This window comes from Oryctolagus cuniculus, chromosome 9 (assembly GCF_964237555.1).
Source record: "Oryctolagus cuniculus chromosome 9, mOryCun1.1, whole genome shotgun sequence".
Lineage (NCBI taxonomy): Eukaryota > Metazoa > Chordata > Mammalia > Lagomorpha > Leporidae > Oryctolagus > Oryctolagus cuniculus.
Window position 1 is genome coordinate 126,137,592 of NC_091440.1, and position 17,052 is coordinate 126,154,643.

At 43.8% G+C, this 17,052-nt stretch overlaps 1 protein-coding gene across 1 annotated transcript in view; it reads right to left on the minus strand.

Annotated features, from left to right (window-relative positions):
- Positions 1-307: 307 nt before the first annotated feature.
- The window catches only part of LOC138843661 (uncharacterized), a 36,580-nt gene continuing 19,835 nt past the window's right edge, over positions 308-17,052 (minus strand). Inside the window, exons 4-5 of the mRNA XM_070048361.1 lie at positions 15,312-15,404; positions 308-442 (exon numbers count right to left, since the gene is read on the minus strand). Of these exons, the coding sequence (XP_069904462.1) occupies positions 15,332-15,404 (73 nt within the window). The 3' untranslated portion in view covers positions 308-442; positions 15,312-15,331. The remainder of the gene's footprint in view (positions 443-15,311; positions 15,405-17,052) is intronic.

The following is a 17,052-nucleotide window of genomic DNA, read 5'->3' on the forward strand; positions in this document are numbered from 1 at the left end:
TGAGATACCATCAAGAGAGCTAATATCCATAGAACCACAGAAGGAGAAGAGAGAGAAAAATGCACATTGCTTATTTAAACAAATAAAAAAAAATTCAAAAACTGGAGAGAGGTATGGTTCTCAACATATAGGAAGCTTCAACACTCCCAGATTCAGTCCAAATATTTTACCAAGATATTTGTAAACAAGATGTAGAACAGCAAAGACAGAGTTTTGAAAGCAGCAAGAGACAAGAAGCACATCACATACTAGTGAATGTCAATGAGGCCATCAGGGGACTTCTCAACAGAATTCTTGGAGGCCAAGAGGAAGCAGAAGAATGTACACAAAACAATGAAAGGAAAAAGTTGTAAACTAACAGCACCTTACCTTGAAAAACTGTCCTTTGGAAATGAGGAAAAGCTATTTATCCAAAGACAGAGGGAGTCAATCACCCCGAGACCTGTATTACAAGAAATGCTACAGTTATTAAGTTAAAGCAAAACAGATGTTCAGCCATCAGTAAATGTAAGCCCCTAGTCAAATTCAGAATACTCTAGTACCATAATAATGATGTGCACACCACTTTAAAATTTCCAACAAAGGTTAAAGAACCAAAGTATAAAAGTAATTCTAGGGTACAGAAATTTGATGCAATAGTAAGGACACCTCTGGGGATGCCCACATCCCTTGTCGGAGTGCCTGATTTCCAGGCCAAGCTCCACCTCTACTTCCAGATCCCTGCTAATGCACACCACAGAAAGGAGCAGATGATGGCTCAAGCACCTAGCACCCATGTGGGTGATATGAGTTGAGTTCTAAGCTGCAGGCTTTGGCCAAACACAGCTGGAGCTGTCTGTCTCTGGCTCTGTCTCTCTGCCTTTCAATTATCAAAAATTAATAATTAGCATTGTGCAATAACTCTACTAGAACAGCTACTATAGCATATTAGTAGATACAGAACACAAAAGTATGTTCACCATGATATCAAAAACAAATTGTGGTAGCATCTCAGTAGGAGTGCAGTTTTTCTATGTGATGAAAGTTAAGTTATGAGCTTTAACTAGACTGGTGCAACCAAGATCATAAACCTGAGCCTTAAGGTAACGAGTGTAAAAACCTACAGCAAACACAAAGGATGAATACAAAGGAACATCATGAAGGAAATCAGTGACTCACAGGGAAGACAGCAGGAGAGGATCCAAAAACCAAAAAATGGCTGACAAGATGCCATAGTCAGTTTCTCCCTATCAACAATTAAATTCTCCTATCAAACAACACAGAGTGGCAAAAGAGACCGAAAAACAATGCCCAACGGTGTGCTGCCTACAAGCAGCTCACTTCACCGTTAGGAGACTCAGAGACTGAAAGAGAAGGGACAGGAAAAGTGTATGAAAACAGTGACCAAAAGAGACAAGGAGCATTTACTTCTGTCACATAAAATAAACTACATCCCAGACCACAAAGAGAGATAAAGAAGGTATTTGTGCAATGATGAAGGGGTCAAAATATCAAGAGAGGAAAACACTTGTCAATGTATTTGTACTCAATATCACTACGCCACAATACATGAAGTAATACTAGCATCTATGAAAGCAGAGATAGGCAGCAAGGTATGCGTTGTAGGAGAGTCAATACTCTCCTTTGAATAATTCATAAATCATCCAGATAGAAAATTAATATGGAAACAGGCCTGATCTACACTTTTGAATCAGTGTACCTGACAGCCATGCACAGACCATTCCATCCAATAGGGGCAGAATATCCACGCTTCTCAAGTACATACAAGACATTTTATAGGACATATCGTAGGTGAGACCAGACAACACAGCTTAACAAAGTTAAGAAGACTGAAATCATATGAACTATCTTTTCTAACCATATTGTTATGAAACTAGAAATCAGTAGTAGCAGAAACTGAAAAATTTTAAAACCTGGAAATTAAAGAGCACATTCCTGAACAACCAGTGAATGAAAGAAGAAATCAAAAGGTAAAGTTAAAAATGGAAAAGTTAAAAATATCTTGACACAAATAAAAATGGAAACACAATCTATCAAAATTTATAGATTGCCATGAAAGAGTTCTAACAGGAAAGTTTATAGTAATAACCACCTGCCCCAAGAAAAGATGAAGATCTTAGGTATAGAATTTACCTTTATACCTTTCTCTGAAGGGAGGAGAGAACTTCCACTTTGACTATGACCTTGTCTAAATAAGATCAGAGTTGGCAAACTCAAAAGGCTTCCATAGCCTTGGCAACTCATGACAAGAGCCTAGGGTGATTACTGATGCCATAAACAAGAATGGCAATTTGTTAAGTAAACAATAGGAGTCACTGTGCACTTATTCCCCATGTAGGATCTCTGTCCTTAATGTGAATTAATGCTATAACTAGTACTCAAACAGTACTTTACACTTTGTGTTTCTGTATGGGTGCAAACTGTTGAAAGCTTTACTTAATATATACTAAATTGATCTTCTGTATATAAAGATAATTGAAAATGAATCGATGTTAATGGAATGGGAGAGGGAGCAGGAATTGGGAGGGTTGCGGGTGGAAGGGAAGTTATGGGGGAGGGGGAAGCCACTGTAATCCAAAAGCTGTACTTCGGAAATTTATGTTTATTAAATAAAAGTTAAAAAAAGAAATAAAAAAAGAATTTACCTTTACACTTCAAAGAGTCAGAATAACAAACTAAGGTCAAATTTAATAGAAGAAAGAAAATAACAAAAATCAGAGTAGAAATCAATGTAATAGAAGGTTTTTTAAAAAGATCTATTTATTTATTTGAAAGCCAGAGTTACACAGAAAGAGGAGAGGCAGAGAGAGGGAGAGGGAGAGAGAGGGAGAGAGAGGGAGAGAGAGAGAGAGAGAGAGAGAGAGAGAGGTCTTCCATCTGCTGGTTCACTCCCCAATTGGCTGCAATGGCCGGAGTTGCACCGATCTAAAGCCAGGAGCGAGGAGCTTCTTCCGGGTTTCCCATGGGGTGCAGGGGCCCAAGGACTTGGGCCATCTTCCACTGCCCTCCCAGGCCATAGCAGAGAGCTGGATGGGAAGTGGAGCAGCCAGGTCTCGAACTGGCACCCATATGGGATGATGGCACTTCAGGCCAGGGCATTAACCTGCTGCACCACAGCACCAGCCCCAAATTGAGAGACTTTTAACAACACTTAATTCCAATGGCCTTTCTTACAAAAACAGAAAAAAAAATTGTAAACCATAAGTAAGGAATTAATACCCCCAAAAACTATAAGGAATTCATCCAACTCAGCAGGAAAAAAAGATAATTCAACTAAAAACTGGGAAAAGAACTGAATAGACCTCTTTCTAGAAGACTTAAAATTAGGCAACAGGCATATGAAAAGATGCTGGACATCACAATGAGGTATCACCTCACTGCTAATTGGTGGCTGATAGAAAAATATTGAAAGGTAGCAACTTTTAGGGAGGATCTGGGGAAATGGAGACCATGGCACCCTGTTGATCTGAATATAAACTAGTATAACCTTTATGTAAGACAGTACATACATTTCTCTTTTTAAAGATTTATTTATTTATTTGAAAGTCAGAATTCCACAGAGAGGAGAAGAGGCAAAGAGAAAGAGACAGAGAGAGGGAGGAGAGGAGAGGGGAGGGGAGGGGAGGGGAGACAATCTTCCATCCTTCCATCCTTCTGTCCTAGGGTTCACTCCACAACTGGCTGCAATGGCAGACCTGCACCAATTTGAAGCCAGGAGCCAAGAGCTTCCTCTGGGTCTCTAATGTGGAGGAAGGAGCCCAAGGACTTGGGCCGTCTTCTACTGCTTTCCCAGGCCTTAGCAGAAAGCTGGATCAGAAATGGAGCAGCCGAGCAGCTGGGAGTCAACCCGGTACTCTTATGGGATGCTGGCACTGGAGGTGGCAACTTTACCTGTTACGCCACTGTGCTGGCCCCAAGAGTACACACACTTCTAAACAATCTAGAATAGTACCACCAGGGGCCATTTTTGTGGCGCAGTGGGTTAAGCTGCCACCTGTGACTGGTTGATCCCATATGTGTGCCAGTTCTAGTTCAGGCTATTCCATCTCCATCCAGCTCTCTGCTAATGTGCCTGGGAAAACAGTGGAAGATGAACCAAGTCCTTGGGCCCTTGACATCCCTGTGGGAGATCAGGATGGAGTTCCTGGCTCCTAGCTTTGGCCTGGCCCAACCCTGGCCATGGTGGCCATTTGGGGAGTGAACCAATGAATAAAAGGTTTCTCTCTCCCTCTCTCTTCCCTCCTCCCCATCTCCTTGTCTGTCTGTCAGTCTCTCTCTCTATCTCTCCCTCTCTCTCTCCATCACTCTGCCTTTCAGATAAACAAATAAACAATAAAACAAAAAGAATAACACTATCATGAGATCTAGTAATCCCACCTCTGGATAAATACTGAAAGGAAATAAAAGCAGTACCTTAAAGAGATATTCATTGCACCATTATTTACAATAGTCTAAAAATGAAAGCAATTTAAGTGTCCTTCAACCAGTGAAAGAAAATGTGATGTGTGTATGTTGTGCACATGCTATATTCTGTTTCCCAAAGTAATGGTACTGAGAGATGGCACAACCTGTAAGACGCTGAGGCCTAGTGGGAGGTAATTAGGCCATGGAGGCACTACTCTCAAAAGGAATTAACACCCATGGCACAGGAATGTGTTAGCCTCTCGGTACTGGGTTAGCTACCCTTAGAACACAGTGTTACAAAGCAAGAGCACCCCATGTATTTTCTGTCTTCTGCCCATCCCTGCTCACCACTCTCACACTCACTCCAGCCACAGGATATCAGCCATTCCGACATCCTCACCGGAAGTCAAGCAGAGGCCAGTGCCATGCTACTGCAGGACTGACCTCCAGAGCTGCGAGCTAAGTGAACTGTGAAGCACCCAGCCTCAGATGTTCAGCTGCAGCAAAGGAAAACAGGTCAAGACAATGTGTGTGTGTGTGTGTGTGTGCAATAGACTATTTTTTAAATAGTTATTATTTGAAAGGCAGAATAACAGAGAGGGGGAATAGAGAGGCAAGAGGTAGATGGGGGAAGGGGAGGTGGGGAGAGAGATCAAGCTTACATCTGCTCGATGCCTACAATAGCTGGGACCAGGCCTGGTAGAAGCCAAGAACAAGGAACTCCATCTTATTCTCCCATGTGGGTGGCAGGGACCTAAGGCCCTGGGCCATTAAGGGATATCTTCCAGGTACGTTATCAGCAATGTAGAATGGAAGCACAGAGTAGTCACGACGCAAGCCAGCGCTCCAACATGGGATGCGGGCACCCCAAACAGTGGCTCAACCCACTACGTCAAAATGCCTGTTCCTACAACAGACTATCATTCGGCATTCAGAGAAAGAAATCCTGCCACTTGCAACAACATGGGTGAACCCAGAGAACATGACTGGAAGTGAAATAAATCAGATACAGGAAGTCAAATACTGTATAATCTCACCTCTATGTGGAATCCAAAACAAGTCTAACTCACAGTAACAGAAAGCAGAATGATGGCTTCCTGGACTGAGGGGGAGGGAAAACAAGACGCTGGTCAAAGGTATAAACCTTCAAACCTCCAGCTGGAAAGTGAGTTAGAGCTGGACACCTAAAGTACGCTGTGATGACTGCAGTTAATAATTAAATAGGCCGGTGCCGCGGCTCATTAGGCTAAAACTCCACCTGCGGTGCCGGCACACTACATTCTAGTCCCGGTCGGGGCGCCGGATTCTGTCTTGGTTGCCCCTCTTCCAGGCCAGCTCTCTGCTGTGGCCTGGGAGTGCAGTGGAGGATGGCCCAGGTCCTTGGGCCCTGCACCCACATGGGAGACCAGGAGAAGCACCTGGCTCCTGGCTTCAGATCAGCACAGTGCGCTGGCCGCAGCAGCCATTGGGGGGTGAACCAACAGAAAAGGAAGACCTTTTTCTCTGTCTCTCTCACTGTCCACTCTGCCTATAAAAAAAAATAATAATAAAATAAAATACTGAGTACTAACAACACACCTGGAAAGCAGAGCTCAATCTTCTTACCACATACACACAAAAACAGAAACAAAGTGAGACAACAGATATGATAATTACGTCAATGCCAGTGACCAGTTTCATAGATACATCAAATAACCAGGTTTTATACTCTAATTACATACTATTTTTGTAGATAATTCAATAAAGCTGGGTGCTGTAAGGGAAGATCCGGAGATAGTAGTGATGGTTGCATAACAATTTAAAAGTATTTTACATTTCACATTTGCATTATTATTGCATTTATATTATTTTACATAATAATGTAAAAGCACTTACCACCATTGAATTGTAATTAAACATAATCTAATGGTAATACTATATGTTTATATTATCTAATTTTTCTAAAAGTGAGGAGAGGAAAAGCTTTATTTTCATTTACTTATTTATTTATTTAATTAATTTATTTATTTGACAGGCAGAGTTAGACAGTGAGAGAGAGAGACAGAGAGAAAGTGTGGGGAGCAACTGGGAGCAACTCAGACTAGACTAAGTTACTGGAATTAAGACTTATTCTATGCATCTGCTCTCCCACAATATGGCGCTGGGAGAGGAGAAAACAGCTTCTACACAGCTGCCTCCAGTTCAACCAATAAACTGTAGGACCTGCTCCTGATTGGAGGAGAGCAGCGTACTCGGCGTGTGTGTAGCAGAGTTGGGATTGGTGGAAGAGGACTATAAAGGAGGAGAGAGACAACATGCACGAGGAACATCTAAGGGGAACATCTATCTGAAGGAACACCTGTGCAGCCCCCGAGAGAGCCGGCCGGCGGTGTGCCGCTCCCCCCGCGGAAGTGGGGAAAAGTGGCAGGGGGAACCGCCCTTCCATGGAGGTGGAAGGGATGGTAGCCAACCCGGGAAGAACCAGCAGCAAACCCGGGGAGGGCCGAGCAGACGAAAGAACAGCGCAGGGTCCTGTGTCGTTCCTCCACGAAGACGGGGAGCGACAGAAAGGTCTTCCTTTTTCCGTTGGTTCACCCCCCAGTGACCGCTGCGGCCAGTGCACCGTGCTGATCTGAAGCCAGGAGCCAGGTGCTTCCCCTGGTCTCCCATGCGGGTGCAGGGCCCAAGCACTTGGGCCATCCTCCACTGCCTTCCTGGGCCACAGCAGAGAGCTGTACTGGAAGAGGAGCAACTGGGACAGAACTGGTGCTCCGACCAGGACTAGAACCTGGGGTGCCAGCGCCGCAGGTGGAGGATTAGCCTAGTGAGCCGCAGTGCTGGCCTATTTTCATATTTTTAGATTTACCTATTTTTTCTTATGAAATTAGTTCATAATAAAACTGAACAATTATACAGATGATTCTTAATCTCCAGAAATGCAGCTGTACCTGGTTTTAAGTTTTGAAAAATAATTGGGTTTTCTCTTTTTCTTCATCTCTCATTTTTCAAAGATCTAAAGTCTATGTGAAACACCTTCCATCACTGGACAAACCTCAACTCTCCTAAAATGTTTTGCAGTTTAAAGCTGGCAGATTTAAGAGATCACGCTGTGCGACAGAACTCATGCTAGCCCTGGGAGAATTCAATCCACAGTAATGCTGATAAGACTTAGAATAAGGTTGTACTGAATTATGGACAAAACCTTCTGATCTGACTTCCCTCATCCTAGACTTTTCCTCCTTTGTTCTGGCACATTAAAAATATACACACACATACTCAAACAGCACAACAAACTCACAGCAACCAAACACATTGGTCAGCACCCTGTACCTTGAGTTTCTAAAACACCAAATCATTGGTAGGTGCAGTGGTATGAAAATCTTGCTTAGTCTTTGGATTTTCAAAAGTAGCCTTCTCGGGGCGGTCCCGTGGTGCAGTAGGCTAATCCTCCTGCTGAAGTGCTGGCATCCGATATGGGCACCGGTTCTAGTCCTGGCTGCTCCTCTTCCCATCTAGCTCTCTGCTGTGGCCTGGGAAAGCAGTAGAAGATGGCCCAAGTCCTTGGGCCCCTGCACCCACGTGGGAGACCGGGAAGAAGCACCTGGCTGCTGGCTTTGGATCAGCGCAGCTCCTACCATTGCAGCCATTTAGGGAGTGAACCAACGGAAAGAAGTCTTTTCTCTCTGTTTCTCTCACTGTCTGTAACTCTACCTCTCAAATAAATAAATAAAAATCCTTAAAAAAAAAAGTAGTCGTCTATGCTACTTTCATATGCACAGTTCATACCAAAGTATCTGAAGTTGTGTTTATGCAGTTTTCCTAATAACTGCTGCATCTTTCCCCCCAGCTCTGTACAGTCTAAGTGCAGCAACCTAGCATTCCAGGTGATTTCAGGTGCTTGCAGAGTATCAGTGGTACCCTGAGGATGGAGTGTGCACTGTTTACTGATATTTAGAACACACTCCTTGTGTGACAGGCTCTGGGCTATGCATTTGTAAGTATCACATTTATTCCTCACAATTATCCTATTAGGTAAATATTGCTCTGAGCTCTCTCCATGGAGAAACTAAAGAAAGAATTGTAAGTAACTGGCCTTCAATCAGTACTAAGGGCAGAATGGAGATTAGAACCAGGGTCTAAGGCCAAAACTTGTACTCAGAATTATTACAGAATCTGTAAATATCTCCACTGTGCTGTATATCAAATAATATACACTTAGATATGTCTTTATGTTTCAATGTCAATGGACATAATGAACACAGAATGGATGGTTTCCCCGAGTTCTAAATCTTACGTGTTCCTTTCCTTGCCTGGTACTAGTTCAGTCTAATATATTAAAATGTTTTTTATCCTGCTTGGTCCACCTTAATTTACCCCTTCTGTTGGGTAAAGAAGAGATGTGTGTATTTATTAATCCATAGAAATGACTGAACAGAAAGACCTTCTGTTTCTGATTCACCACCCTAAGGTTCCAGGAGCCCAGTAAACTAAATGGTAGAATTGTACATCTCTCTCCCTGCAAGGTACAAACTGGCTCCATCGCTGCACTTGTGAACCCAGTCAGTGCCTTTCCATCCTGTTTTACTCTGGCTCCTACAATTGCTCAGACTCCTTCAGGATGCCACTGTAAAGCACCTAGCCACCAAAAGTTCTCAGATAGGCAGGCTCAGGGCATGAAATTCACACGGAATCCAAGGCAATGCCAGGACAAGTCTTTAATATAAGAGAAATGCCTCATTTTTAAATCAATAGATTATCTTTTTTTTTTTTTTGGACAGGCACAGTTAGACAGTGAGAGAGAGAAAGACATAGACAAAGATCTTCCTTTTCCGTTGGTTTACCCCCAAATGGCCGCTACGGCTGGCACTGCGCCAATCGGAAGCCAGGAGCCAGGTGCTTCCTCCTGGTCTCCCATGCGGGTGCAGGGCCCAAGCACTTGGGCCATCCTCCTTTGCCCTCCCAGGCCACAGCAGAGAGCTGGACTGGAAGAGGAGCAACAGGGACAGAATCCAGCGCCCCGACTGGGACTTGAACCCAGGGTGCCAGCACCGCAGGTGGAGGATTAGCCAAGTGAGCCACAGCGCCGGCCAATAGATTATCTCTTCAGTAGTTTTAGGCTAACAGAAAAAAAAGTCATGCAAAAAATACAGAGGGTTCCAAAATACTGTACACCTCACTATCAAATCCCAAATTCCTTTATTTTTAACATCTCTAATTAGTGTTGTACATTTGTCCTAACTGCTATTAGGACCTATTAAAAGACATTGCTACTAACTAAAGTCCACGTTTACTTTAGGGTTCACTCTCCTTATTTAATGGTTCTATGGGTTTGACAAATATGCAATGACATGTGTCCACCACTAGTGTTGTACAAATGTCCCCTGTGCTGCACCTATGCATCTCACCCTCCTGCAGAGCCCCCAGCAACCTCTACTCTTTCAGCTGTCACCACAGTTTCACCTTTTCCAGAATGTCATACAATTAGAATCATCCAGTATGCATCTGCAGATTAGCATTTTCACTGCATAATAAGCAATGAAATGTTCTCCATGTGTTTCTGTGACTTGATACCTCATTCACTTCTTTTATTTTTTTAAGATTTATTTATTTATTTGAAAGTCAAAGTTACACAGAGAGAGAAGAGGCAGAGAGAAAGAGAGGTCTTCCATCCACTGCCTCACTCCCTAAACTGGCAACAATGGCTGGAGCTGCGTTAATACGAAGCCAGGAGCCAGGAGCCAGGAGCCCCTTTCAGGTCTCCCACAGGGTGCAGGAGGCCAAGGACATGGGCCTCTTCTACTACCTTCCCAGGGCATAGCAGAGAGCTGGATCAAAAGTGGAGCAGCCGGGACCCGAACTCGCACCCATAAGGGATGCCAGCACTGCAGGCAGCAGCTTTACTTATTACTCCACAGCGCCAGCCACAGCTCACTTACTTTTTTTTTTTTTTTTTTTTTTTTTTGACAGGCAGAGTGGACAGTGAGAGAGAGAGACAGAGAGAAAGGTCTTCCTTTTGCCGTTGGTTCACCCTCCAATGGCCACCGCAGCCGGCGCGCTGCGGCCGGCGCACCGCACCTATCTGAAGGCAGGAGCCAGGTGCTTATCCTGGTTTCCCATGGGTGCAGGGCCCAAGGACCTGGGCCCATCCTCCACTGCACTCCCGGGCCACAGCAGAGAGCTGGCCTGGAAGAGGGGCAACCGGGACAGAATCCAGTGCCCTGACCGGGACTAGAACCCGGTGTGCCAGCGCCACAAGGCGGAGGATTAGCCTACTGAGCCGCGGCGCCAGCTCATTTACTTCTAATCGCTGAAGAGTATCCCAATCTCTGATTGAATCTCAATTTATTCATCCACCTATTAAAAGACATCTTGGTTTTGATGATCATGAATAAAGATGCTGTGTACATTTCTGTGAGTTTGGCAAATAAAACTTAGCTTTTGGTAGATACTAAAAAGCATTATTGCTGAACCATATAGTAAGACTATGATTATTTTCATACAAAACTGCCATAGTGTTTGCAAGTGGGTGCACCAATTTGTATCTCTACTTGCAATAAATGTGGGTTCTTGTTTCTCTACATCCTCAACAACATTGGATGTCATCAGTGTACTGGATTTTGGCCATTCTTACAGGAATGTTGTGGCATTGTGGCTGTTTTAATTTTCAAATTCCTTCTGACACATGATGTTGAGCATCTTTTTGTGTGTTTATTTGCCATTTATAGATCTGCTTTGCTGACAGTGTTCTCATTTTAAATGGATTTTTACAAATTTATTCATTTATTTAAAAGAATTACAGAGAGAGAAGGAGAAATGGGTGTGTGTGTGTGTGTGTGGAATCTTCCATGCACTGGTTCACTCCCCAAATGGCTGCAACAGCTGGGGCTGGCCAGACTAAAGGCAGGAGCCTATAGTTTCATTCCAGTTTCCCACACGGGTGCAGAGGCCCAAGGGCTTTGGCCATCTCCTGCTAATTTCTCAGGCCATTAGCAGGGAGCTGGGTTGGAAGCGGAGCAGCTGGGAATCAAACTGGTGCCCATATGGGGTGCCAGAGTTGCAGGTGGCGGCTTAACCACTATGCCACAATGCCAGCCCCCTTCTTAGAGTTTTTAAATTGTCTTATTGTTTAGATTTTTGAGTTCTTTGTTTATTTTGGATAGCAGTTTTGGATCTCATATGTGTTTCGCAAAGATTTCTTCCCAGTCCATGGCTCTTACTCCTATAATGCTATCTTTTGCAGAATAGACATTATTTAATTTTAATAGAGCAGTGCATTGACCTTTTTTATGAGTTGTGCTTTTCGTGATGTAACTAAGAAGCATGACCAAACTAAAGGCCACCTAGATTTTTGTCTGTTTTGTTCTAGGAGTTTATAGTTTTCTGAACACATCATTTTTAACAAGTGCTGTTTTCTACTACGTTTGTCCAACATTTGAAAATTTCCAGAAAAATAATAATAATTACGATGATGATAATGATGATGTCTGATTTTCTTATTTATTTTCTACTATCTTTCATGGATTTAATTCATTTCAGTCTACTGGTCTATTAAACATGAGTGCTTTTCCTTCAAACAACTTCTATTTTCTCTCTGTTAATTGCATGAGTTAAAAATAGACTGCCAGGAGCCTAAAATTAGAGAGGACTGTTATGTTCACAACAGTGATAGAAGTGTTCCTGTAAAACTTGCACCACGATTTTAATCACTGCCGGATGACTAAAGGACTGACTCTTCCAAGGAGCCTACAACGGCCCACACCCCCTCTTCAAGGCTGGCACAGATCAGGATCAGCAGGGAGGCAGAGGAGTGAAAAAGGCTGGGAGGGACAACACCTGCCAAATTCAGGGATTTCACAGGCTGGTATCCAGAACAGTCATAGAAAGTAGATTTCATACAACTATGGGTGGTTATTTTCACGTTATTTTAAACCCCCAATAATCCTTCGTTATTTTGATGCATTTCCAAGTAACCAACTTTTAAGTGTGGAATAAATGAAAATATGAGTTTTAAATACATCAAAAAGATCTAAAAATAAAATGATTAAATACATAAATATAGATTGAATTAAATGAACTACCTCACATCTGTGCTTCACTGAACTGTCATCAGCTAGGCAGGGAAAGATACTGTGATAGCTTAAGAAGCCAGGCAGAAAAACCTGGAATTTTATTAAGCATCTCAGGGCAGAGAAGCCTTTCACAAGCTGATAGAATGTGTAGCTAGCCACTCTCGCAAATGTTATTCATCCTATGTGAACACACCTAAGAAATACTGATGCCCTTTCTTGCCCTTTTCTTGAATCTAACAATACAAGACTGTGCCAGGTATACAACCCTGCATAATGAAAATCAGAGTGCTTAGCAATACAGTCAAGACTTCTTGTGAAAAATACAACTCAATTCCCTTAACTTTTTTTTTTTTTTTTTTTTTTTGACAGGCAGAGTTAGAGAGTGAGAGAGAGAAAGACAGAGAGAAAGGTCTTCCTTCCATTGGTTCACTCCCCAAATGGTCGCTAGGGCCGGCGCACTGCGCTGATCCGAAGCCAGGAGCCAGGTGCCTCCTCCTGGTTTCCCAGGTGGGTGCAGGGCCCAAGCACTTGGGCCATCCTCTACTGCCTCCCCGGGCCACAGCAGAGAGCTAGACTGGAAGAGGAGCAACTGAGACAGAATCGGCGGCCCAACCGGGACTAGAACCCGCTGTGCTGGCACCGCGGCGCCGGCCTCCCTTAACTTTTTTCACTTCAATATACCTTTTTGCTTTTGCTTAATCCTTACTGGGGTAAAACAACCACTTTAATGTTTATGTTTTATGTTTTCAGTGGAGAGAAGTGGCTATGTTGTCCAAGAATACCAATAATATCCTTGATATTCTTCACTACACACCCTATTTTTCATCTTTCTCTTTAGTAGGTGATCAGAGCTAATGTTGATGAAGCTCAATGAGCTCGGCAAATTAAACTGTCTTGTGAATTTCCAAAGTAATTGATGAGAGATCTCTAATTTCTTTGCTTTTTTTTAATTTATTTATTTTTTTTGACAGGCAGAGTGGATAGTGAGAGAGAGAGACAGAGAGAAAGGTCTTCCTTTTGCCGTTGGTTCACCCTCCCACGGCCGCCACCGCTGGCGCGCTGCGGCCGGTGCACTGCACTGATCCGAAGGCAGGAGCCAGGTGCTTCTCCTGGTCTCCCATGGGGTGCAGGGCCCAAGCACTTGGGCCATCCTCCACTGCCTTCCCGGGACACAGCAGAGAGCTGGCCTGGAAGAGGGGCAACCCGGACAGAATCTGACGCCCCGACCAGGACTAGAACTTGGTGTGCCGGCGCCACTAGGTGGAAGATTAGCCCATTGAACCACGGCGCCAGCCATTTCTTTGCTTTTTAAAAGATTGTTTGTTTGAAAGGCAGAGCATCAGAAAGACAGAGGGAGACACAAAGAAAGGAAGAGATTTTCTGACTTGTGGCTCACTCTCCATACGATCGTTTAACAAGCTGTTCTGGGCCAAGCCAAGGTCAGGAGCCAGGAACGCCATCTGGGTCTCCCCTGTGGGTGGCTGGGGTCCAAGAACTTGGTCCATCATCTGCTGCCTTCCAGGCGTCTCAGGAGGAAGGTGGATTAGAAGCAGAGAAGTCAATCAAGCACTCCCATATGGGGGATGCGATCTGGGATGCAGCTTACCCTGCTGTGCCCTAAGAGACCTCTCTTTTCAACACCATTTTACACATGAATCAAATGAGACCTGGAGATTAATGACTTGTCAAGGGTCACACAGTGGAAGGGACATATTTCAAACCCAAACTATCTGGCTGCAGAGCCTATGCCCTAAGCACCTCTTTGCATTATTATTATTTTTTGAGAGTTATAGAACTGAAACTCAATGATTATGGCAAGGATCTCCAGTTTTCTATTTTTATTTTTATTTTTATTTTTTTTGACAGGCAGAGTGGACAGTGAGAGAGAGAGAGAGAAAGGTCTTCCTTTGCCGTTGGTTCACCCTCCAATGGCCGCCGCGGCCGGCGCGCTGCGGCCAGCGCACCGCGCTGATCCAATGGCAGGAGCCAGGAGCCAGGTGCTTTTCCTGGTCTCCCATGGGGTGCAGGGCCCAAGCACCTGGGCCATCCTCCACTGCACAGCAGAGAGCTGGCCTGGAAGAGGGACAACCGGGACAGAATCCGACGCCCCAACCGGGACTAGAACCCTGTGTGCCGGCGCCGCTAGGCGGAGGATTAGCCTAGTGAGCCGCAGCGCCGGCCCTCCAGTTTTCTAACTGGTTTCTTACTCAGAGTCATCCCATACACAGACACCACTGTGGCTTACTGAAGATGAAACCTATTCAGCTCATTTCCAGCCTCAAACCCACCAAGACTTCCCCATGCACTGCAGAAAGCGATCTAGGTCCCTTAAGTCCCTTAGCCCAGTATCACCTCTGTGCAGATGCCTGCCTCATATCCCCACAACCCCTTGCAGCAATGGAGAATGGCTCCTGGTCCTTCATACCATAGTCCCTTGCCTTGTTTTTGTGCATGGATAGTTCTCCCCCAGTGTTACTCCAAACACTGCCCTGCCCTCCACACATCACTGGGGGATGTGCCCTTCTCTGTACCAGTAGCTGTTCCCTGGGATTTTATTTAGGGCAATGAAAGATACCTATAATGTGGGGGTATAACATAATACACACACACACACACACACACACATGCACACATACACACACACGTAGAGACCCATTAGACTACAGGCTCTTTGAAGGCAGAACAGACCTCACTCACTGTTAACCATATGCAGAGATTACTTGAGGGAGGGGAGAGACCAGTGCTGGGAGACAGGAGGGTGATCAGTGACGAATTTTATCCTTGAGTGGCTCTACAGAGGTCTTTAGTGCTAAAAAAAACAAACAAAGGGTAGAAAAATGGAAGCCCAGTAGCTCTCACCTGAGGCTACCTGAGGCCGTCTATTTCCAGGAAATCACCAAGCTTCTTCCGTGCTTTTGGCTTCTGAGTGGCTTGCTGCAGATAGGACAGATCCTAAAAAGAGAGAAATAAAATGTATTAGTGGTGAATTTTCTGGTTTTAGAACAGGACTAGAGCTAGGAAACACATCAATCCTGGCACTGAGTCATTGTTAATGAAAACCCTCATTTGCAGCATAGAATCTACAGGACAATTTGAATTGAAAATGCCCACTATTTTTTTTTTTTCACATAGCTTGCACAAAGCTGCCAAGGCATAGGTCTTTGCACATACATAAATATACAAACACAACAGGCTTCTCATTTCAATTCACAGCAGTCTGATGAAGAACAAGAATGTCATACTATAAGAGATTTGGGGTCATTTGTCCCTCCAATTCTTTTCAGAATGAACTGTGACTAATTGCCATTCTTTCCTTTCTTTGCAAACCTAACATCACTCATTTATTTTTTCGTCTTAATAAGTCACTGGCTTCAATGTAACAGCTTTCCCGGAATAGAACTTCCTTGATAACTTAAAATAAAATACAGGAAGGCAAGTTTTAAAGGTAAAATTCTATTTTAAGATCCTCATAAACATTGAGGCTAACTCATGTTATTGACATTAACTAAGACAACTTTAATTTCAATTTATTCATTCAACAGGAAAGTATCAAGCCCCCACATCTGCAATATTCTTTTAAAATATACTGAGTCTTTTGCCAAATAACCTTTTGGTAAATAACCTCCTGGGCTTGTTCACATGAATAACTCCTGATTTATGTTGAATAAAGAGAATTCTTACAACTCAAGTGTTTTCTCATCTTCCTTCTAATCAGTCAGGAGGTGGAAAATCAACCCTTCAGAGAGGGGGAAAAAATAACAGAACATAAAATAACAGAATCTGAAAGAGCAATATAGACCACACAGTTCAACCGCCTTCAAGAGCTGGAGTCTATAATGCAGGTGTTTCCTGATCTCAGACCGAGGAGCTCATAGCAAGACAGGGTCAAGTTGTTTATCAAGGATTTTCACTATTGTGTTACAGTGGGATACAAAATGTGAAATGTACAGTGGAAAAAAGAATTCAAGAACTTGACTTTCAACTGAATTTCAGATATTCTGTTAAATATCCATCTCTTGAGTCTCTTGTTTGTTGAATAAGGAAAGTTATTATGTCATTTTCCAAGACAGCATGTGTGAGGAACCTTCAAAAAGCTTGTGGAGGGGCCAGCGTTGTGGCTTCATGGGTTAAGCTGACACCTGCAATGCTGCATCCCATATGGGCACTTGTTCGATTCCCAGTTGCCCCACTTCCAATCCAGCTCCCTACTACTGTGCCTGTGAGAACAGCAAAAGCCTGGCTCCTGGCTTCAGCATGGCCCAGCCCGGGCCACTGCAGCCATTAGGAGAGTGAACCAGTGGATGGAAGATCCCTCTCTTTCTGTCTTCCTCTATCTGTAAACCCCCCTTTCAAATAAAATGACAAAAAAAAATTGTAGAAAATGGAATTAATAGATAAGTTCATTTTAGAAATTCATGCAAAAAATTTTTTTTTAATTTATTTGAACAAGCTACAGAGAGAGGCAGAGAGACAGAGAGAGAGATCGCCAGATGGCCACAGAAGCCAGGGCTGAGCTACAATGAAGCCAGGAACACCATCTGAGTCTTCCATGTGGGTTCAGGGGCCCAAACACTTGGGTCATCTTCCGCTGCTTTTCCCA